This window comes from Coenobita brevimanus, chromosome 114 (assembly GCF_032717465.1).
Source record: "Coenobita brevimanus isolate Jiangsu-jjx chromosome 114, ASM3271746v2, whole genome shotgun sequence".
Classification (NCBI taxonomy): Eukaryota; Metazoa; Arthropoda; class Malacostraca; order Decapoda; family Coenobitidae; genus Coenobita; species Coenobita brevimanus.
In genome coordinates this window covers 1,099,162-1,124,008 of record NC_137067.1, presented here as the reverse complement: position 1 = coordinate 1,124,008, position 24,847 = coordinate 1,099,162, and the positions used below count along the sequence as shown (strand labels likewise).

The 24,847-nt window shown below is 42.5% G+C and overlaps 2 protein-coding genes across 2 annotated transcripts in view; one reads left to right on the top strand and one right to left on the bottom strand.

Moving 5' to 3' along the window:
• Positions 1-533: 533 nt before the first annotated feature.
• Positions 534-17,124, bottom strand: LOC145418408 (zwei Ig domain protein zig-8-like). The gene is made up of 6 exons (XM_080286813.1): positions 16,985-17,124; positions 5,675-5,751; positions 5,284-5,420; positions 1,727-1,904; positions 903-1,039; positions 534-640 (listed from the first exon to the last, which is right to left on the bottom strand). The coding sequence occupies exons 1-6, from the start codon at positions 17,114-17,116 to the stop codon at positions 534-536; spliced, it is 768 nt and encodes a 255-aa protein (XP_080142939.1). The 5' UTR covers positions 17,117-17,124.
• Positions 7,403-24,847, top strand: part of PIG-U (phosphatidylinositol glycan anchor biosynthesis class U) — a 91,387-nt gene continuing 73,942 nt past the window's right edge. Inside the window, exon 1 of the mRNA XM_080286814.1 lies at positions 7,403-7,429. The gene's annotated coding sequence lies outside the window, so the exon portion shown is untranslated. The remainder of the gene's footprint in view (positions 7,430-24,847) is intronic.

Here is a 24,847-nt window from a genome sequence, read left to right as displayed (position 1 = left end):
CACACCATTACACTATCACACCACACCACACCACACCATACCACACCATACCATTACACTATCACACCACATCATTACACTGCCACACCACACTTCCATACCACATCACACCACCACAACGCGCTGTCACACGCTGCCAGACCACAGCAGCACACCACACCATTATACCACACTACCACACCACACCAACACACCCCACTACCACACCACACCAACACACCACACTACCACACCACACCAACACACCATACCAACACACCACACCAACACACAACACTACCACACCACACCAACACACCACACTACCACACCACACCAACACACCACACCAACACACAACACTACCACACCACACCAACACACCACACTACCACACCACACCAACACACCACACCAACACACAACACTACCACACCACACCAACACACCACACTACCACACCACACCAACACACCACACCACACCACAGCACACCACCACACCACACTACCACACCACACCACACCACAGCCTCTCTACCCTAGCACAGTGGATCATCTTAGTGCTATTAGTGCTGAGAGGGAAGGCAGCATCAGCACCAGACTGAAACAGCACAAATCGCTCGTTCCTGACCCATGCTGAACTGCTGCTCGTTGTTCATCTGGCAGAGAGAGAAAAAGAGAGTGAGAGAGTGAGCGAGTGAGTGAGTGGGTGGGTTGGTGGGTGGGGGAGTGGGTGGATGAGGTAGTAAGTGAGTGGGTAGGAGGGAGGATGGGTGGGTAGGTGAGTGAGTGGATGGATGAGGTAGTGAGTGAGTGGGTAGGAGGGAGGATGGGTGGATGGGTGAGTGAGTAGGTGGATGGGTTAGTAAGTGAATGAGTAGGTGGGTGGATAAGAGAGAGAGAGAGAGAGAGAGCACCTACCATTAAGGATGTGTACTATTACACTTCCGGTGGCAACGTCTCCCAGTGAGCAGGTGTAATTGCCCGAATCCGCAGGTGTGGCGTTGGCGATGAAGAGTGTGGAGACTATGACGGAACTGCTCATGTCTGTCTTCACGCTGCAAGAGAGAGAGAGAGAGAGAGAGAGAAATATCAGTGAAATTTATCTCAATGTATTCTTCGATTTCAAACCAATTTTCTGCTCGTTTAGATTCAGTTTGTAAAATTTAATTGGAATATTTCACGCCTTAGGTTCCTTTGTCCAGCTGAGGAAGAGAGTTAATGATGATGATGATGATGATGATGATGATGATGGTTATGATGATGATGATGATGATTATGATGATGATGATGATGATGATGGTTATGATGATGATGATGTGGATGTGGATGTGTTTTTGTTGGGAGTGAGTGGTAAACAGAGGCACATTCACACGTAGCATCCACACCCTTACGTGCCTTCCATACCCACACACACACCCACACCCAGCCCACACTTCCACTCATAGATCAACACTCCCCTACCCAGACACCCACTCCTTCTCCCCCCCTACCCACATACCCACACTCAAATCCCTACACGCACCTACTCCCACACCCCCACACTAACAAATCTTCCCACACCCTTCCACACCCACACATACACACTCTCACTCCCACACTCTTCCACATCCACACTCTTCCACGCCCACACATACACACTCTCACTCACTCACCCTTCCACACCCACACATACACACACTTCCTCCCACACTCCCACATCCCCACACCCATTCCCACGCCCACACCCAGACACCCACACCCACCTGATGCCGCCCCTAGAGGTGTCATAATTTAGCATGTGGTCCCCGTGTCGCCAAAGGATGAAGGTCTGGGCTTGAGGCATCTGACTGATCGTGCATTTGAGCTGGATAGTGCTGGCTGTCTTGTAAAATTTCTCCATCACTACTGCCCCTCTCTCGTCCACCACCTCCACCACTGGCGCTGTGGGGGAGAGAGAGTTAATGGTGGTGGTGATAGTGATGGTCGTGGAGGTGAAAATGATAGTGGAAGGTAAACAAGGAAATTTTTTGGATGGTACTGTCTACATAAAATTTCTCCATCACTACCCTCCCTCTCTCGTCCGCTATCTCCACCACTGACGCTGTGGGGGAGAGAAGGAGAGAAAATTATAGAGATGGTGGTGATGGTGGTGGTGATATGATACATTAAATAGCCGCACCCACCCCAACCGTATCCACCTTGTCTCTAGAAATACAAGTGAAAAATGTTACGCTTATAAAACTCTACGGTTGCGACATGCCAGATTTCACTCTTCAAAAACACAGTGACTGAGCGAGGGAGTAAGTGACACAGTTAGGGACACACACCTATTAACCCCCAATTTCCCATCCCAGTCCTCAATCTCATGCCATCCCACACAGTAATTACCACCAGTCACGCGGCTGTTGGAAAAATATACGCCAAATGTCCATCGCCCCAAAAATCGAAAAAAGTTGTAATCAGTGTAATTAGCGGAATGAATTAGAATGATTTGCTTATCCCGTTTTCTGTTGGATGGGGGACGAGGGGATTTTTTTTAGGGGGGTCCTTTTTATTTTAGACACCTATGGGGGATTTTCTTTTTTCTTTTTTTTGGACAAATTAGGGATGTCTGATAATGCAAGGATTAATTAAGGTTTATTTTAATTCTTGTGAGTGTGTGGGGGTTATTATTATTATTATTATTATTATTATTGTTGTTGTTGTTGTTGTTGTTGTTGTTGTTGTTGTTGATGATGATGATGATGTCGTTGCTGTTATTATTATCGTTATTATTATTATTATTATTATTATTATTGGTAGCAGTAGTAGTAGTAGTAGTAGTTGACTCTGGGTTGAATTTGCCAGTAGTCCACCATCGTCCTTTCGGGGGATAGGGAGGGAGTTGAGGGACGTGTGTATAACCAGGCAGTGGATCCACCTGGTTATGTCAGTGCCACCACGTGAAGGCCTCCCTCTCCAGTAACAAATGCTTAAACAGAACCTACAGAGAGAGAGAGAGAGAGAGAGAGAGAGAGAGAGAGAGAGAGAGAGAGTGAGTTAGGTAAGGTCAGTGTGTGTGTGTGTGTGTGTGTGTGTGTGTGTGTGAGAGAGAGAGAGAGAGAGAGAGAGAGAGAGAGAGAGAGAGAGAGAGAGAGAGTTAGGTAAGGTCAGTGTGTGTGTGTGTGTGTGTGTGTGTGTGTGTGTGTGTGTGTGTGTGTGTGTGTGTGAGAGAGAGAGAGAGTTGGAGGGCTTCCAAGTGAGGGGGAGGAAAGCGCCTTAAAAGATAGCTTTAAATTAGAAACCAAGGAGACTGGGGAGGAAAAAGTGGAGAGATAAAAGAGAGGAGGAAACGAGGAGGGAAGGAGTGGAGGAAAGTAGGAGGAAATGGAATGAAGGCGGGAAAGGGAGAGATGGCAGGAAGACTTTGGCCTATTTCGTAACTGGGTTCTCTCTCTCTCTCTCTCTCTCTCTCTCTCACACACACACACACACACACACACACACACACACACACACACACACACACACACACACACACACACACACACACACACACACACACACAGTAATTATAATCACCACAAAATTGGTCACAGATTACTCCCCATTATGTCAAGAAATAATAAGTCAGTTTCCCCTTCAATACACCCTGCTACACTCCGTTTTCTCTATATTATATCACACTTTTTCCTTCATCTTATATTTTTGTAGTTTATTACGCGTATCTATTTATCTATCTATTTTTCTATTTGTCTGTCTATCTATCTGTCTATTGCCAGAAGCCATAATCCCGTAAGGGGTGGCCATTTGTCTTTGAGTTATTTGTTTTACGGGGAGGGGCACTAACCCTCCGCCAACCCACTTGTTGACACGTAGGGAACACGTTTGGGTTGGTTATATGGTTACCACCCAGCGTTGTAAATAGTTTCCTGGCTTACAGGAAACCATTAGGCTTGTCACTCAATGTAAAGCCACCTGTAAAGGAAAGAAGAACAATAAAAAGTGACAGGAAAGATATGAGGAACAGGAAGAGAGGAGGACAGACAGAAAAAATAATGATAAAGGTGAAGGAAGAAGTAGGCAGCACTACATCAAGTGAGTGGATGATGGTCGCCACCACTTACCACCAACACTTATCTCAATGGCAGAATAAGAGAATACTACGGCTCTTCATCCTGTCCATAGCACTTCTTCGTGATTAGTACCATATTGTAGTGTTAATCTATTGTTACATCTCAGCTTCCAGGTGAGAAAGACGGCAATTTCACGCCTAGTTGAAGTGAGTGTATTCGTGAAATTGCCTAATGTGCCAAATAAATCGCTTACGAAGAGGTGCCACGTAACTTCCCAATGTAGAAGAGGATTAGATGGGCCTGTATAACAATGACTGTTTTCCATTAAGAGCTCCAGTTACCCTCGAGAGGCCGGAGGGGGAGCATGTCGGTGGGCCCTTGGTGGCGACCCGATAAATCTATGTTATATCCGGGGATTAAAGCAGTGAGGTTCATACACGCCACCCAACAGCGCCTCCACCACCCACCTCCACACCGCCACCTCCACACTGCCACCTCCACACCCATCCACCTACACCAACTAATTTTACTCCACACTGCTCTACTCTCCTTTTTTCTCCGTCTCCTCATCCTTCTGTCCACGCCGTTCCTCCACACTGCAGTTACACATCCATCCACCCAGCTCCACACTGCATTACCTTATATAAACGTGTGTGTGTGTGTGTGTGTGTGTGTGTGTGTGTGTGTGTGTGTGTGTGTGTGTGTGTGTTTTAACCCAGTTCGTTCCCTGTGCGTGTTTTTATGCAGTTTTTTAAGTTAGATTTATAAGTCAATCAATTCACAGCAAAATTTTGACAGTTGTGTTTATCAAGCTGTTTGCCTAGTGTCCAAGGAACTTTAAATCAAACTCAGCATTCTACCTCTCCTTCACTACCACACTACCACCACAGTTACCACACTACCATCATCATCGCCATTACCACACTATACCGTCATCATAACTACCATCAGCACCACACTACACTGCCGTCATCGCTACTACCATCATCACACTACACAGCTACCACTACACCACATCACTACCACCCCCACACCACATCACCACCACCTGAACTACCATAATCACCACACTACACCGTCATCACCACCACCTTCACCAATGTTGTTACCTTTTCCTCATCACATTACCAAACCACCATCACCACCACCACCACCACCACCACCTTCCCTCTCGCCTTTCCCAGTCATCACCACCACCACCATCACCTTCTCTCTCCCCCTCTCCCAGTCATCACCAACATCATCACCACCCTCATCACACTCACCTACGATATTGAGTGACACAGGAAGTACTTGGGGTGGATGTGTGGATATTTGACACTCATAGATGCCTTGGTCTCGCCTCTGGGTGTATTTTACTTGAAGCTTCCAGTTGTTTGGTTGTTCGAAGTTGAGTGAAAATCTGAAGTACAATGAAGAACACGGGATTAGGAAATATACTTGTCTGCTCTCTCTCTCTCTCTCTCTCTCTCTCTCTCTCTCTCTCTCTCTCTCTCTCTCTCTCTCTCTCTCTCTCTCTCTCTCTCTCTCTCTCTCTCACACACACACACACACACACACACACACACACACACACACACACACACACACACACACACACACACACACACACACACACACACACACACACACACACACACACACACACTCACTCACCTGGGGTCGATGCTGTAGGTGTGAAGTCCCCAGGTGAGTAGCTTAATTTCTCCTCCCTCACGTCTCACCCACGACACCTGTAGGGAAGGTGTGGTTAGGCAGGTGTAGTCAGGCAGGTGTGGGTGTGGTTAGATACGTGTGGTTAGGCAGGTGTGGTTAGGTAGGGGTGGTTAGGTAGCTATGGTAGGTTAGGTGTGGTAGGACAATTGTTGTTAGGTAGGAGTGGAGGCAGGTTTGGAGTAGATGTGGGAGGTGTAGAGGGATGTGTGACAACGTGGGAGAATGTAGGGGAGGAGGATTGACAGGTGTCTGTGTGGGGGGGGTTTGTGTGTGTGTGTGTGTGTGTGTGTGTGTGTGTGTGTGTGTGTGTGTGTGTGTGTGTGTGTGTGTGTGGGTGGGTGTGTGAGGGATGTGTGGTAGGTGTAAGAAGGGTGGGAGGTGTAGGAATGGTAGGAAATCAGGTGTGTGGGCAGGTGTGGGGTGTGGGAACAGGTGTAGATGAGATACCAGGTGTGGGATGTAGGCGAAAGGTGAAAGAACGATAGCTAAGTTTTTCCTCCTACCTGACAACGCATAAACCACCAAAGTGAAAGGTGTTGAGGGTGTGTGTAAGGTTAGATTAAGCGCACTATATAGACGAAACACTTGAAGGTTAGCCAGTTGATGATAGCTCCCACGTAACATCCTAGACAAGCAGTGACGAGTAATATGTAGTAGTAATAGTAGTAGTAGTAGTAGTAATCCCAGGCTCATCCAGATATGATACCTTTGAACTGATGCCTCTTCTGAAGCTTACTTTTGTCCCTTCCTGTTCCCGTTTCTCTATCCTTTCCAGCCACTGTATTTTAGCGGAAAATAATTAGAACGATGATGACACTGAGATACGAGTATATACTGTACCCATTTTACTCTAATATAGGCCAAATCTTTGCTCTCTTCTAGCTTATTTCACGTAGCACAGTGGCAGAATAAACAACCTTATCTCTCTGCATCCTTTCCATAGCACTTCTTTATGACCAGCATCATATTCTAGTGCAAATCTATAGTGGTAACTCACAATTCAAGGTGGAGAGATGGCAGTTTGAGACCAAGTTAGAGTAAAACGAATGTAGTGTTCCATATTCACTGATGAATGAAACATATTGCATTTCACTCAGTTTTTATACGCTGTCTTTCAGCGGCCATTTTTGGGATAGAATAAAGCAGTGTATTTGAGGTTTGACGTTGTGATGCAATAAAACACGTTTAATATGAAATATTCAGTCACTCTGCCTTGTATTGCATTATAATTTGTAAGTAAAAGATGTAATACTCACATTATTATTTACATCTCTTTGTTTGTTTAAATATCTCGAAATATTTGCTTATGTAAATACTGGATATGGAAATGCAAGTACGATAATTTTGCGGGAAGTACGATCATTGGCTGGTAGCATCAAAACAAACACACGTGGTGGAGGGACTCTTCGAAGGAGAGGAAGGTGAAGTGTGTGCCCTGCGAGGAGAAAAGTGAATATTGTGCCTAGCGTTGATTTCCCACAGCCTTGCAGACTACTCATAACTTACGAAACTCTGAGATATTGAACATCTGTGTGTCTGACCATAGATTTTACCGTGATTCTTATGCCAGGCCTGTAAGGACACCAGCTTCTCCGCCAGTTCAACTCCGAAGGATGGATGAAACTCAGGCTGTTCGTAATTATCCCGAGTTGAGCACATGACTCATCTCGACACCGTGGCAACCTCCGTCGTATGGTAAGTAACCTTGTGAAGTGTTTTGAATCATTATTTGGGCATTTAATCCGTGTAGTGTGCTTCTTGGTTGGTAGGGGGCATGCGTGTCATCGCGGCCATTTTTAAAGGCTGTTGTGTTATTGTTTATGAATGTTTAAAAGGTTAGGTTGACGGTCATTCTTTGGATATGCAATTGTTTACGTTTGTTTTTGCATTAGTTTGGTGTTACTGAAGGATGCTAATGAGTAATAACCACTTTTTTCACCTTGCAAACACATAATACCAAGATTGCAGTGAAAAACGACACATCAGATAGTTTAGGGAGATACCATCATAAGTTCTTGGAAGATATATGAGCAAGCCAGATTTAATGGGACCAGATTTAATGAAAACTTAGGGTAATACAAAATTGTTGATCCTAAAACCAGTTGAAAAGACCAACCACACACAAGCCAACATAACCATCACAGAAGAATTAGTAGCAATATTTTTACAGTATTTCCTTAATGTCTTTCAGTAACACCAAAAACATGCAAGTAATTAATAAAAGTTAGTATGAAATAATTGCAGACTTTTACAGTGGCAGTCTGCTTGATATTTGATATTTAAATTTTTGGACAGCATAGGATTTTGGAGTAAGAGTTTACAATTATCTTCACAGTTTGCCTTTATGGTCATTGCTGTATTTTATTTTCCAATGCTTTTCAGTTTCTCCCAGTGCTGTTTTTTGGGTGGTTTTAATTAATTATATGATGTGTTTTCCATTATTGTTTTTTTATGTAGTACCGTAGTTGACCAGTGTTTTCCGTCGTTTTTTTAATTGTGGCGTTTGTGTTTCCATCTTTTTAAAATTACTTACCAGTATGTGGAGAGTGTTTTCCAGCTTTTTCTTTTATCAGCAGTGGGTCATGCGTTTTCAAGCCTTTTGTTCAATAAGTATGTGACGTGTTTTCCATTTTTAAAAACTATGTGACAGGTGTTCCCCATTTTATTTTATTTTTTTATTATTATTAACTATGAGGCAAGTGTTTTCCATCCTTTTTTTTTTTTTTTTTTTATTATTAACTATGAGGCAAGTGTTCTCCATCATTTTCTTTTTTTATTAACTATGAGGCAAGTGTTTTCCATCATGTTTTTTTTTATTAACTATGAGGCAATTGTTTTCCATCGTTTTCTTTTTTTATTAACTATGAAGCAAGTGTTTTCCATCCTTTTTCAGTTAACTGTGTGTCAGATTCTGGTGAAACTCCAGGAGAGCTCCCATGCATTAAATTTAGTTGTATTTTTTCTCAATAAACTATAACAGTTATCATTGTGATAGCTGTAAAGAGCAGCAGAAAGGGATAATTTCAAAGATATCAGCTGTAAAACCACCATGCAAACCATGGCAGGCAGCCACCCGCCATGTTGAATTTTTGGTTGCCTCATCTCCAAAGTCAGTCTATTACTATTCATTCATCTGTACTAACCTAACTTCATGTGACCTAGTAACACAACATAATCCAACCTAATTCAACCAAACCCAACTTAATTTAACCAAACCTAACTAGCCTGATCTACAGTATTTGGGGATGAATGAGGTCCGAGTGTGTAGGACACCATCGGCAACGTCGACAAATGCATATGTGCACTAAAGTAACATTTTCGTATAATTTGGGTATCATGAATGAATTATACAATCTTTTGTAACATAATTATTTCCACAGGATCTCCTTGAGTAACATGTTTCTGCACAATCCTGATGCCATAAATGAATTTACATTTATGAAAGACTCAGTAATACCTGTCATAAAATTATCATAACTTGTTAATGGGAGCTCTCCTGCAGTTTGACTCAAGTTTTATCCATCCTTTTTCACCTCCTTCAAGCTTCACCACACACAGAGATGGTGAGACTTAGAGTTAGTGGGAAATTTGAGGGCTAGTGATTGCAAAATAGTACAGATGTAACTACCGATAATGCTACACCAGATTGCCCCCATCGGAGAATAGGGACGTGAGGCTAGGTAGGCAAAGCCCAGAGCATTTAAGAGTGAGTGGCTGACCTTTGCCCTGGGTAGACTTTTACGTGATAGGAAAACCTCCTTTATCTCTAGGACTCAACCTGTAGTAGCCATGTAATTCACAGCTCTTTCCAGCCCAAAGCTCTACCAATCACACCACCAGACATCTGCACAGAATGCCGTACGTGACATGCAGGAAACTGAAAAAATATCTATCTATCTATCTATTGCCAGACGCCTCAATCCCGTTTGGGGTGGCCACAAACAAATCGCCTCCAAGTCGCCCTGTCCCCCGCCATTTCACTGCCCTGCTCCCAACTCACACCCCCCTCTCTCATATACCTCTCCACCCCATCCCTCCATCTCATCCTCGGTCTCCCCCTCCCTCTTTCACCCTCCACCTCACTCACATACACTCTCTTCGTCAATCTTTCACCCTCCATCCTCTCCACATGGCCAAACCACCTCAGTGTGTTCCTCACAACGCTTCCTATCACATCCACATCCACACCACAACGCTCCTTTATATCCTCATTCGTCAGCCTGTCTCTCCACGTGACTCCACAGGCTCCTCTTAAATAACTCATTTCCACTGCTCTCACTCTTGACTTGTGTCCTTCCAACAATGTCCAAGCTTCACTTCCGTACGTTAGAGTTGGTATCACAATACTGTCATGTAGTAACTTTTTTACTTCCATGCTCACTTCCCTGTTTCTTATCACTGCTTTTAAGGAACCAGCAACCTTTCTTCCCTGCTGTACCCTTTCAAGCACTTCACCCTCCAAACCTCCATCCTTACTCATCACACTACCCAAATACTTAAACGTACTCACATTTTCCAATTCCTCACCATCCAACCTCGCTGTACATTCACTGACTTCACCTCTCTCAAAGGCCATCACTTTACTCTTCCCTACATTCACCTTGGAAAAATCATATTAGTTAATTTTTGTGCATGAAAAAGAAAGCATAAAATAATCTTTGCCAACTTTTAAAGTAGATAATTAAGTTTTGAAAATAAAAAAAGCAGAAAATTTTTAGCTAAGTTTTATATGTTTAGATCAAACTTTAGCAGCTGCAGAATCCAGCCTTGCCATCCTCTGGGCCCAATTTAGGATGTAACCTTAAAGCTTTTAGGGCCTAACTATAGCATATGTCAGACTTAACTTGGGTGTCATTCAGAAGGTTTATGAGCTGAGAAAATTGCCATACCTAACTAGCCCAGTGTAACTGTGAAAGCCGCACCCTTCGAACCCAACCCAGTCATCCAGCAGACCTAACCTTGGCAATTTTTGGACTTAAACCTGGCATACTTGTCATAATGGTAATATAATATGAAGTACCATAGCAGTGAAAACTCTAGAAATAATAATTTAAAAAAAAATGAACATGCAGTAGACCCTCTCTATCCAGATCAGCTGGGGGGAATCCCAGTGTGATAAAGGCAATAATCCAGTAAGTCTGGTGGTCCTCCCCTGAAGTGGAATTTCAAGCATATAATGGCAAATAAATGAGTGAAATAGCATATTCTAGCACAGTAAATGAAAACTGAACCCATTTTACACTTAGTTGGCCCATAACTTCACATGCTTGGTATAGCACTTCTTCATGACTAGCCCAATTGAGTGGGGGAAAAAAAATGTCCAATACAAGGTACTGGTGCATCATTGTTTTGACTTAATGGTACGGTACTGTATTCTGTATATTAGCTATCAGTACCTAATTTTCACATACTGTACAGTAGCTACTTGTGAATATGAGTGTTGTGATGAGGAGGGATAGACTGAAATGATTTGAGGGTGTGGAGAGGATGGAGGATGACTGTTGGGTGAAGAAAGTGAGAAGTGTGAATGTCAGGGTTAGGGTTGCAAGAGGCAGACTGAAAAAGACCTGGAACGAGGTCATAGAGTATGACCTCAGGGATAAGTGACTGAGTAGGGAAGCTACCAGAGACTGAGCAGTGTGGAGAGTCACCAGTAGCCTAGGTGACCAAGGTTGACATGCAAGCACGTAGGAGCCTTTATAAACAATACGATGATTCTTCATTCCCAAATTTTCCCATTTTGCATAAGGCTCTGCAATCAAGCATATCAAATGCATGGTTAACTAAATTGAATATAAAGACTCTACAATGTGTATGTTATGGCACATAGTGATCAAAGAATGATTAGCATATGCATTTCAATAAATGTTAAGTACAGTATAAGATCAATCATTACATTATGAACCAGGATGTTGCCTACACTCAATTTTTTTTATTGAGGCGAAGATACACTTGACAGGTTGGTGAAAATTGTCTGAATGCAAGATGTCCAAATAACATTTGCTAACCCGGATTACCCCCTTAGATATATGGTGTCAGTTAATAATGCTAACAAGTAAACAGATTGTGAAGTGATGTTGCATTCAACCGATTATCACCAACCTGTCAAGTGCATCTTCGCCTTGATAAAAAAAAATGAGTATAGTATGTGTTTTCAACATTGTTCAGCCTATTAATATGGTACTTAAATGTCAGTCTTATATTTTTCTATAAATTCATTCATTCAGGGGGTATGGGATATCAGCAGTAGCTATTTGCTAAACCTTTTCAGCCAGAGGATGGTGTCTCTTATTCTTTCTATCTTTAGATGAGTTTATTTAAGTTGGGAGAAACTTTTCAAACTGGAGGGTTGAGATAACCATACCATAATTAACCCCTTCACTACAGTGGGGGTCTCTTAAGAGAAATAAAATCATGTTTACAGCAAGGAAAACTGGAGAACAGTGTATGCATTTGGGTTGAAGGAGTAGAGGGGGGCATTGCAGACACAAGCTACTGTAGAAACTTAGAGATGATATGTACAGTAGCTGTTCGTGAAGGTTCACATTCTAGCTGTAACAGGGTGGTATGTTGGGAGGTTATTCTAAGATTGTTTTTTTTTCCACTGTGACGGGTGATTCAAGAGCAAACTTAAAAAGATGGCACTGGCAAACTCCTGTTAGTAAATATGTAGGAATCAGTCAGTCCAGGCATTTTTTTTTCCCTTGTTTTTGTTCTTGTTTGAATCCTTTTTTGCCTTGCTTTGGTCTTTAAAATAGACTGGTATTGGTTCAGTTTTTGTTTCAGAATATTTTTTTCACCACTCAAATAGGCTATATGATCTGTACCGGGTATGCATTCACATGACTTAGCATAGTATTTATTATTACGTTCACACTGTAGCCTACTTTTACAATCGCATAACTAATTACAAAGGTACCGGTATCACCAAGTTCTTTAAGAGACATGTCTTTTTTTCTCTCATTATCTTGTGTTTGTTCGTTTTTACTGTCACTTTTATTAATGTGGCTTATCGTAATTTCAAAACACTGCAGTATGGTACCTTACTTGTGGACTTCGTACTTTTCACCATCAGTATTTTTGTACTTTACCTTAATGCGTAGAGGAAGAAATATTAGTATCATCAGCACAATCACAGTAGAGCGTTCACATCACCCTCTCTGGTCTGGAGGCACTAATCAAGTACCCCCACCATCACCAATGTCTATGTTAGCAGGACATTCCCTCCCATTACCAACAGCATCTTCACTTTCCACACTTCCCCCATCTGGCTCATATTTGTTTCCATTTTCATTATAAAAACACTCATTGGTTTGATTGGCAAGCTCCTGGGCTATTTTGCCCTCATCCAGTCCTCAGTAGTTCTGTTTATGGTTTGGGATGGAAGTTAGTGGGGTTGAGTGATTACAGCAAAATGTAGTTTAACTCTCCAAGGCCAAAGGAATCATGTAAGTTTGCAGATGTGAATATCAATACTGGTGCTTGTACTCTTCAGAATGACAAGTAATGAGATGGTGAGCAGTGAGCTTTGGGAATCTAGCAGTGCAATCTTGGGAGCCCAACAAGCTTTTCAGAATGATGTGTTGGACTTTCTTGATTGTCTGACTGATATGTGGAGTGATATTCTTTTGCACAATTATGCCTGAGGCTGGATCGGTTGCAGAAGCCAGAGATCTCACCAGACTTGTTTGAATAAGGCATCAGTCAGGCACAGTTGCAAAAACCAGAACATACAGTAGATACCATACAGTCTACTAATCCCAGCATGTAGGGGTTAACTCATTCATGTATGGGATAAATGTAGTATTTTATTTAAACTAATGCCATATGATTTTATGCAGCTGAGAGTGAGTCATAGGAGCCTGAGAGTTTTAAAGACAATATACAGCCCAACATAACAGGGCAGCCACCAGTACTTGCTAAAATTGGCCTGGAATAATAACCCGCCAATATATATGCTGCTGTTTCTGTTTTTTTGGCAGGAAGTTAGAAGCAGTATCAGAAATTAGTAGCTAAATGAATTTGGTAATTTTGTTTAGAGGGGAGAAATTGAAGATCATTTCTGGTATTAAAGTTATGGTGTTTGAAAGCAAAGGTACCGGTAATGGTATATGTGTGTGTTGTGTATAAGGCAGTATAACCCCTAAAGATATATGATACAGTATAATGTAGAGTGTATTTTCAAGTCATAAAGTAGTACTGTACAAAGTTTGTGTACTGGTATTGTGAAAAAGTGATGTAAGGCCCTTTCAGTATTTTGGAAATGAAGATAATCCAATGCGTGAGAATTCTAGTCAGGATGGCTTCCCATGACAGCCCCACACTTAGCTTTATAACCGTTTGTTATGACCTGTGCTTACTATGATGGCCCTCACTGCCACGTGCATTCATTCAGTTCATCTACTCATATAGTTATATATTATTATTATTATTATTATTTATTTAATGCTTGGAAGAAGGGTCCAAAGGGCAGAAACCCGCAAGATTGTTCCCTCTCAGAAAAAATATTTGTCAGTACTACGTCACTCTTTGTAACCACTCTTATCTCATTATTTTGGAACTAATGAGCTGTACAAATTGAACCATCAAAAGTTAACCCATGTGCTAATGCACATTTAGGTCACAAATCAAATGTATTGGCAATTAGTTTTGAAGCATCCAGGTATGCATCTTTGCCCTCGTATATAATTTATTGGTTTCAGGTTCCTTATAGTATTGTGATGTGTCATAGAGTGTGAGCTGTGGGCTAAGGGACTGAATAGGGAGGCTCCCAGAGATTGAACATTGAATAGGAAGGCTGGCAGAGATTGAGCAGCAAAGAGAGCTGCCATTAGATGACAAAGTCTGACACATGAAAGTATGTTGGAGCCATTATAAACGGTACGATATGACAGTGTTGTGCAGTATAAAAAAGTACAGTTAGCGTGGAGATTAAAAGAACATGAGCATTGGATAGCAGAGAGCTGCCTAGGTTGCAAACTGTTGAAATAACCTAGAACAACTACAAGCACGAGGAGGATGGGGGGCATAAGAAATAGTGGAATTTATGGGCATAGGGGAATGAAGAAAAAAGAAATTGGAGTGAGGTTTGGAATTGTTGGGTAGATATAATGGAATACGTTGAGATGGTATCAACATTGTCAAAGAATGAACATAGATCAGGTGCCAAATAAACAGTGTGAAAGCGATATAGAAGGCAGTGTTGTTAGAGGGGTACCTTATGTGGTGTGGAGAAAAAAGAATGGAACAGTACATTGAAAAAAGAGTGGGAAGAGGAAGAGAAATGTTTAAATGTGAGGATAAGGTAGCTTGGAGGTGTTTCTGTCACAGTCATCCCATGTCCAAGTGTTCCCGAGGGAGAGCAAGGCATCAGAGATAATGATGATGATGAATGAAGTAAATCTTTGTTGCAATTATGTTTCATCACAAGGCTTAGCTTATCAGATACTATCAAAATAATCATGCACATGCATCACATGATCACGTTGGGCTGAAGTTTGCTAAACATCTTGGATTAAATATTATGTAGTTAAATAAAATGGAAGATAAATTATTTCATTAAAAAGAAATACAGTATAATTAAAGGTAGATTTTTCTCTACACACATCAGTTTCATTGAAAGGGGGGCCCCTTGGGAACCTTGTGTACTAAGTAATGATAATAATGAATATACAGCGAAAGTCCATTAATCTGAACACCGATAATCCGAAAATCCCAATAATCCGAATTTTTAAAGAAGGCTGAGCCAAAAGTAAAAAGAAAATCAACATTAAAAAATTCAAACTGGGCGCCATATGCGCCGAAGTGCCGAGTGGTGTGGTCATGGATCAGGTAGTGCATGGATTGGCAACTCCTCGTAAACACTTGACCACTTTTGGATGGTTTCAGGACAATTCGCAATCACAACAATAACAAGACAATTCACTGTCAGGATGATTCCCTGTCATTTATTTACATACCAGTTTATTTAGCAAGTGCACTAGTTTTTGAATACTTGTACCCCTTCAAAGTCGTTTTATAATATACCCAGGATGTTGTAGTACCAATGGAAATTAATGAAGACAGCTATGGGTGATGCTAGAGTATAATTCAAAGTCAACTACAGCGAGGTAGAAATAAATAAACTATTATCTAAAAGTGCAACTTATAAATGATATCCAAATCCTAAGCCATTGAATGAACATAGACTTTGATAGATCCCCCTGAAAATTGAGTTATTAAAGTATCAATTAATCGATAATATGTATATTTATAGAATGACGGGGAATCGTCTATATTTTGACGGTGAATTGCCTCGGAACCTATTGGATATGTACCGTAGGTTTAAGGAATTTTCCACAGTAATACATATTTTTTGTGCTTGTACAATACGTTTATGTTATTATTAACGCTGGACTTACACTCTCTGATTGGATTTACCTGCCTACAACTGCTGTTTTCAACACTACGCATTACTGATGAGTTAAACAACCCATAACGTCTCTTTATTTACCAATTACAGTTCATGTGTTCAGTAATACATTATTAAGTAAAAAAATTTGTGTAATGTGTAAACTAATGGTAAAATGTGCCATATTATATTATGAATGAATGAAAAGTGATCCATTTGGTAAAATTTCAGTTTAAACATGAAATTAAGTGTCTTAGGGGTACCACCTAAAAATTTAAAAAATCTGATAATCCAAATGATTCTCGGTCCACTGCCATTCGGATTAAAGGCCTTTTACTGTAGTTTTTGTTTTTGCTGTGGGAGGGAGGAATCCAGCACCATGTGCTTGGGCCCAGAAGTACTGAAGCTGCTGTTTACTAACTGACAGCCAACAGTTTTAGTGCAGGAAAGACATTTTAGAGTGAAGGGGTTATTCCAGAACTAAAGAAAATAATTTTACAGCAGCAGGAACAAAATAAACAAGGTGTCTTATTAGAACCCTCTCAGCATTTGAGAGACAGGCAGTTCTGTGAGATACTTGTCAGTTTTATTTACCTCTCCAAATAAACATTTGGTAACCTCTCCCACCCCCTCCATTCTCCTTACATGGTCCTGCCCACCCTCCTCTGTACACACCATTATTGTGCTTCCCTGCCATGGGCAAGAAAGCATGGTGCCTGTGAATGCTGTATACTTCATATGTATTTTTTTTAGTTATAAATGGCAGACTCTGAAGAGTGAAACAATTCTTATGGATAAAATGCTTATGGAAACCCTGAGAGGATTCATTGAAAGAAATACATTAGTATGATGGGACCCACCGTCTTGTCCCTGAGCCTGTTGACGCGACAGTCCAATTCAGCAGTGGATCCGAGTTGGGCGGTGATTGTGATGTTGTCCTGGTGCTGGAAGTATGGCCAGGTGTCATGCTGGTCACCCTCATACCCTCCCATATGGTCATACCTGTGGTGGTGAACACAGGAATAGAGTTAGTTAATCATTATAGGTACTGTACCTGTCATTGTGCACAGAAACACATGTAGTCTTAGTATGACACTGCCCTGTACCAGGTTTTAAGGATAATTTTGATGAGGTTCAGGTCCTCTTTAGTGGATTGTTAACACTCTCATGCTGCAGTGACTCACTGTCAAGTTTAATAAGTTAGTCTGGCATTAACCTGTGCATAATTACCTGCCCTTGGAGCCTCCCAGTGCACAAAAAATGAATGAATTGATAAAGAAGTAAGTGATACTGAAAAAAAATCATGTTTTGCATAGTGTAATTTCATTGGTAGATGTACATGCAGAGTACCGTATACAACAGTGAGTAAGCAAATTAGTCTTTGTTTGGGAGTACCAGTGTTTGTAAGGCTACATAAGTGAGTAGGTGTGGCATCATCAGATTACGTTACCAGACACTGATAATATGTTACTGTTCCAGCCTCTGTGGTGTCAGGAATGCAATTGGGACATTGGTGGTGGTGGGATAACTGTAAGGCAGCTACTATAAAAATGCCAGTGCTTGTTCTCTGCAGTGACAGGAGAATTTTATTGGCAGATGTTATTGAGCACAGCCAGGGAATTTTCTGTCAGTCTGTCTACAGCCACACACCACAGTCCCATAAGGGGTGGCTGTTTGACTCTACCAAGAGGGGCACTAACCCTCCACTATCCCTCTTGTTGACATGTAGGGAACACGTATAGGTTGGTTATATGGTTACTTAATGGCATATTTTATTGAGTACAGCCTTAGTTGTGGTGCATACTTCCTCAGAAACACAACTGGGCCGACATTGAACGAGTTAACTTGAATACAGTCGTGACTTGACATGCGATGGTGTTATGTCAAATGGAAACTTATCACTTATCAAATTCTCATATATTGATGTCAATTTAACGTGGGTGGGGATATGATGGGGGTGAAGGGCCATGCAACCTAAAATCTCAAAAAACCTTCCCCATTTAGGGTTGCTCTTGGTACCATCAGTAGCACTGCACTTTCCATTAGGGGCAGCAGCCTTACCAGACATGATATCCAGGCCACAAGTTTCAGTCTGTCACACACAAGAATATTATCTCTCCACTTAATATCACACAATGCACCATTCGTTGCGTGTTTGCATTGTTTCTTGGAGATAGCAAAGTTACGAGATCAGGGCGTCTGGTTATAGATAGATAGATAGATAAATAGATGGTGTACAGTTTGCCACAAGGGCATGGGAAGTAATTCCATCTCGTGCAAAATTTGTGATAAGTGTGTGCATAAGAGATGTAGTGATATTAGAGGCAGACTGCGAGGTAATGCTGATTTCATGTGTGCGGTGTGTCAGGGAGAGCAGGTGGAGGTTGTCAGGCATGAAAGGATTGAACTTGCTGGTTATTCTCCTGCGTGTGTGGAAGAGTTTTGTTATTTAGGAGACATGTCATGTATTGGAGATGGGGCTGGAGCTAGCTCTGTGGTTAGGGTGAGAAGTGGTTGGAGGAAGTTCAGGGAGCTGTTGCTTCTCCTGACATTGAGAGGGCTCTCCCAACATGTTAAGGGATCTTTGTATGCAGCATGTGTTAGGAATGTAATACTGTATGGTAGTGAGACCCGGGCAGTAAAGGAAGAGGATATTCGCAGGCTCAGACGTACAGAAATGACAATGATTAGGTGGATGTGCAGTGCGTCCCTGCGTGCAAGGCCTGGGGGAGCTGGGTTTATGATGAAAGAGTTGAGAGGTAGGATGAGACTGGAGTGTATTGGCGTTTTGTGATGAGGAGAGATGGTTTGAGCATGTGGAGAGGATGGGGGATGATCATTGAGTGCAGAAAGTGAGAAGCGTTAATACTGGGGGTGGGGTTGTGAGGGTTAGACCGAAAAAGACGTTGGACGAGGTCATTAAGTGTGGCTTCTGGGTTAAGGAACTGAACAGGGAGGCTGCCATAGATCAAACAGGATGGAGAGCCACCATTAGCTGACCGAGGCCAACACGTGCGAGGATGTTGGAGCCTTCAAAAACGGAATGATGAAACAAAGCAACGAAAGTTTAGTTCAAGTTGGATTAAAACTGAGTCAGGATTGTGCTGTGACCTTTACTTTTGACCTTTCCACTTGTTCTTGACCTTTGTATGACATGACAGAATCAGACCCTTTCATCCTTGCCTTACCCTGAACATTTCCACAGTTTCATTTAGATCAGATAAACTCTCTTAATGGTGTCCTTGCCATATGACCTTTACCTTTGACTCCTTATTTATTTAAAAAAAAAAAAGTCAACTCCTTGGCTGATCCTCAACCCTTCCACAAAGTTTTGTCAAAATTATATCAAAACATAATTATTTCGTTCACACAGACACACATGTGGAAATTTGACCATGCCGTGTGATCTTTGAACTTTAAATAATTGATTGGTTTCTATTGAAATCATTTCGTTCTTGACTTATTCTCATCTGTTCCACCAAGTTTGGTCTAAATCGGTTAAAACCTGCTTAAGTTAACCTTGCGAGATCGAAATTTGGCCTAGCCCGGTTACTTTGACCTTTGACCTGTTGTTAAAAAATTAGGTCAGGCCTTTGCTGCCCCTCATCCCCTCCACCAAATTTGCTTTGAGTAGGATAAAAATAGTTATGTGGCGGTATTTTGTTTACACACACACACACACACACACACACACACACACACACACACACACACACGCACACACACACACACACACACACACACACACACACACACACACGTCGAGCAAACCATAACCCCGCTCTAACTTTGCGAGCGCGGGTGTATATGGGCAGCCTAGTAGAACATCCTCAAATATCCTTTTCTGAGTAGTAGTAATTGGGAGAGAATTTGGAGGGGAGCCAAGCAGAAAGGCATCCATTGTTTGTGTAATTTTTCGTTGTCAGCAGTGAAGGAGGGAGAGGAGAAGGGGAGGAAGGAGGTGGGGAGACGTAGATGAGAGGAGGGGAGAGGGGGAGGAAGGTAGAGAGCTGTAGGGGAGAGGGAAGATGAGGAGACGAGAGAGGAGACAGATAGTAAGCCAGGCAGTGTTTTTCTCATTCTTCGTTGTCAGTAGTGAAGGAGGGAGATGAGGGGAGGAGGAAGGGGATGGGGAGACGTAGATGAGAGGAGGGGAGAGGGGGAGGAAGGAAGAGAGCTGTAGGGGAGAGGAGAGAGGAGCCGGGTAGCAAGCCAGTCAATGTGTTTCTAATTCCACATAGTCAGAAGTCAGGATAATATTTTGAAAAAGGAGAGAGACCGAGGAGCTAGTCTCTAATTTCGCGGGTTCTTCGTAGTCAGCAGACGAAGAATATTTATGGCAAAGGAGGAGTAGGGGAAGAAGAAGGAGAGGAGAGAAGGGAGGATGGAGGTACAGGAGAGGAGTAAGAATGAGGTAGAGAAGGGAGGAAGGAGGTAGAGAGGAGAGGAGAGTAATGGAGGGGTGGGTAGAGGAGAATTAAGGAAAAGGGAGGTAGTGGAGAAGAGGGGGAGATGGGGTAGAGGGGAAGGGGAAGCAGAGGAAAGGAGTTCACTCTTCTTAGTCTCTCTCTCTCTTCATTTCTCCTTCTTTCTTTATTGTCATCTTTATCTTCTCTCGAAATTCTGAGTCTTATTGTATTACGTACCATATTCATTATACATTCTCACTATCATTCTCATTCATCACGGTTTTCACTTTCATCGTCCTCTGTGTCATCTTTGTCGCCCTGTTTCAGCCCTCCTCACCTTCCCTCATGTCATTTTCATCGTTCATCTCCCACACTTTCTCTTCATCGCCATCCGTCTCTCATTTTCCTTCCTCATCCTCGCTGTTACGATCCATCTCAGTATGTTTCATCTTCACTCATCCTCCCTCTCCCTCGCCTATCTCTGTCACTTTCATCGTCTTCCATCGTGTGTGTGTGTGTGTGTGTGTGTGTGTGTGTGTGTGTGTGTGTGTGTGTGTGTGCTTACCTTACCTAATTGTATCTTTACAGGAATGAATCAAGCTCGTACTGTCTCGTGCATTAAACCATTTTTATCATACAAATCCTTAAATTTGTGTGTGTGTGTGTGTGTGTGTGTGTGTGTGTGTGTGTGTGTGTGTGTGTGTGTGTGTGTGTGTGTCTTGTGGGAGTAATGTGCGTAGTTTTCCAGGCTTCAGGCTTACGACCCAAGTTTCAGAGAGTTAAGCTGAAGTGGTGAGGGTCGAGTTAGTGTGAGGGGAAGGTGAAGGTGTGGAAGAGTGAAGATGACAAAAGAAAGTGAGAGTTAGAGTGCCTGTGAGAAAGGAAGAAAATGTGTGTGTGTGTGTGTGTGTGTGTGTGTGTGTGTGTGTGTGTGTGTGTGTGTGAGAGAGAGAGAGAGAGAGAGAGAGAAAAACTTCATCTCTTCACCATCTCCACGTCCACCACAGACCCATCATCAAAACACACACACACACACACACACACACACACACACACACACACACACACACACACACACACACACACACACACACACAAAATCATTCTTCCTGAGCGTCTTAACCACCTGTACACTAAATTAAGCTACCTGTCCACTATATTAAGCCACCTGTACACTAGTTAAGAAGGTACCTGAGCGTCATAACCACCTGTACACTAATTAGATTGGTAATTGGCACTCACCTGTTCATGTTATCTGATGCCCAGCGTGACACGTGACCCCGGTTGCTGTGGTGACCTGGGTGTCCTGGGTGACCTGCTTTGCCCTGCCTTAGTCCACGTCGCCCCACCCCACCTGAGAGAGAGAGAGAGAGAGAGAGAGAGAGAGTTGCTTTTAGAGAGAGAGAGTAAAAATTCTTTCCTACACGATGCATAGAGGAGTGTAACTGTGTGTGTGTGTGTGTGTGTGTGTGTGTGTGTGTGTCTTTGTGTCTGTGTCTGTGTCTGTCTGTCTGTCTTAGAAGCTACGAACCAGTACGCATGTTCACCAATGTTACCACTCATCAACACAATAAAACGTTTGCATCATTACAATTCCACTTTTTCTGATAATCATTGGTCATTACTTCGGGTAGATTAGGCTAATTACCTGTGAAGTATTTTTTAATGACCGTAATTACACTGCCTTTTGAATATTCCACCTGAGTGCAAATTGTCTCCTGCGTTTTATAAAAGTTATTATTGTTATTATTATTATTATTATTATTATTATTATTATTATTATTATTGCTGGTTTGTTAGTTGGTTAGTTAGTAGTAGTAGTAATAGTAGTAGTAGTAGTAGTAATAGCTGTAGTAGTAGTAGTAGTAGTAATAGTAGTAGTAGTAGTATTAGTAATAGTAGTAGTAGTAGTAATAGTAGTAGTAGTAGTAGTAGTAGTAATAGTAGTAGTAGTAGTAGTAATAGCTGTAGTAGTATCGTTGTCGTCGTTGCTGTAGTAGTAGTAATAATAATAGTAGCAGTAATAGTAGTAGTAGTAGTATCGTTGCCATCATCATCATCATCATTATTATTATTATTATTATTATTATTATTATTACTATTCTTAATATGATGATTATGGGGTGGCACATATGTTGCCCTCTCCAAGTCTTGTGTGGGGGGGCACGGCTCAGTCTGCGGGTGTGGGGAACCGAAATATTTTGACAGCCTTTTGACATACTCATTTTACTCTAACTTGGCCCAAAAATGCCATCTCACCGTCGTCGGTGCTAAGTTGTAGTATGTAAGTCGTAGAATATAATGCTAGTCACGAAGAAGTGCTATGGAATGGATGTAGAGCGTAGTATTGTCTTTTTCTGCCACTGAGCTACGTGAAATAAGCTGCAAAAGGACGAAAATCTGGGCCAAGTTGAGGTGAAAGGAGTGAAATAAGCTGCAAAAGGACGAAAATCTGGGCCAGGTTAAGGTGAAAGGAGTATAATCACATTCAGACAGACGTGGAATTCCTGAAACACGCTTGGTTCATTAACTTGTAAATAATAACCGGAATTATCATCATCTGGCATTCCGGAAATACTGAAATTGCGTGCGTGGGTGAGGCGGAGGGTGGGAGGGGGAGGGGGACACCGAGGATGAGTTGGTGGGATGGTGTGGAGAGGTGTATGAGTGAGGTGGAGGGTTGGAGGAGGAGGGGGAGGCTGAGGATGAGATGGAGGGATGGCGTGAAGAGGTGCATGAGTGAGGGATGTGTGTTTCGTTGGAGAGAATAGTGAATGTTAGTGAAGTGGAGGGGGAGAGAGGGGAGGGGGAGGATGAGATGGAGGGATGGCGTGGAGAGGTGTATGTGTGAGGTGGAGGGTTGGAGGAGGAGGGGAGGCCGAGGATGAGATGGAGGGAATGGGTTGGAGATATATTTGAGTGAGGTGGAGGGGAAGGAGAGGCCGAGGATGAGATGGAAGGATAGCGTGGAGAGGTAGGCTGTGTGAGTGAGGGGGAGAGGGAGACTGAGAATGAGCTGGAGGACTGGGATGGAGGGTTGGAGGGGAAGAACGAGGATGATATGAAGAGTTATGGTGGAAAGGTAAATGAGTGAGGCTGGTGTGCGTTGGGGGGAGGGTGGGCTGTTGACGAAGGCCGGAGGAACGTGGGGGCGGTTTGTGGTTGTCCCCCCCCCAGGATCAAGGCATGTGGGTGTAGATAGATAGATAGGTAGATAGATACATAGGTAGATAGATTGATAGACTTATTTCTTTACCATCTCACCCCATTTTTCGTCCAACATTCTAATGCAGAAGTTAACCAATACTCCCAGTCCTTCATGTATGCAACAGGTCAACTTTGCAATTGTCTTCCTCGTCAGTATTTCCCTCTGCTTATGACCTCCAGTCCTTTAAGCGCCAATTAGAACTGTTTTCCTCTGTATTTCCCCTTTCCTCTACCTGTATTTCCCCTTTCCTTTGCCTGTATTTCCCTCTGCCTATGACCTCCTGTCTTCTAAATGCTGTGTGTGTCCAGGCATCGCAAAATGAACGGATCTTGAATTTGGCTCTTCCTTTTATTTTATTTTTTTTCTTGGTATGGATAACATTGTGGGCTCCTACTGTTGGGTTCTTGTTTCTGAGAGAGAGACAGAGGGAGAGAGAGAGGGAGGGAGGGAGAGAGAGAGAGAGAGAGAGAGAGAGAGAGAGAGAGAGAGAGAGAGTGAAAGGGGGGGGATCTAGTAATCAACCGCTGCCCAGGTGAATGACATTTTAATGCACCTGAGAATTGTTGGTGAATGAGAGAGAGAGAGAGAGAGTATTCAGCTTGCCTCTAATCATAATATTCAATACCCATGCCTGGCTAATTAGCAGGTAAATATTAGGTGTAATTACCCTCGACCGGCCTATCGGAAATTCTCTTAATTGCACTCACACACACACACACACACACACACACACACACACACACACACACACACACACACACACACACACACACACACACACACACACACACACACACACACACACACACACTAAATTATTTTCTCCCAAAACACACACACAACAAATTGTACACATACCTCCTAACTTACACACACACACACACACACACACACAGACACACACACACACACACACACACACACACACACACACACACACACACACACACACACACACACACACGGAGGCAATTCGCTTGTGGCCACCCCTTTCAGGATTAAGGCATCGAACAATAGATAGGGACACAGATAGATAGAAAGACGCAGATAGATTGATAGATAGATAGATAGATAGAAACAAAAGCAAAGAATTGAACTGCTTTTAA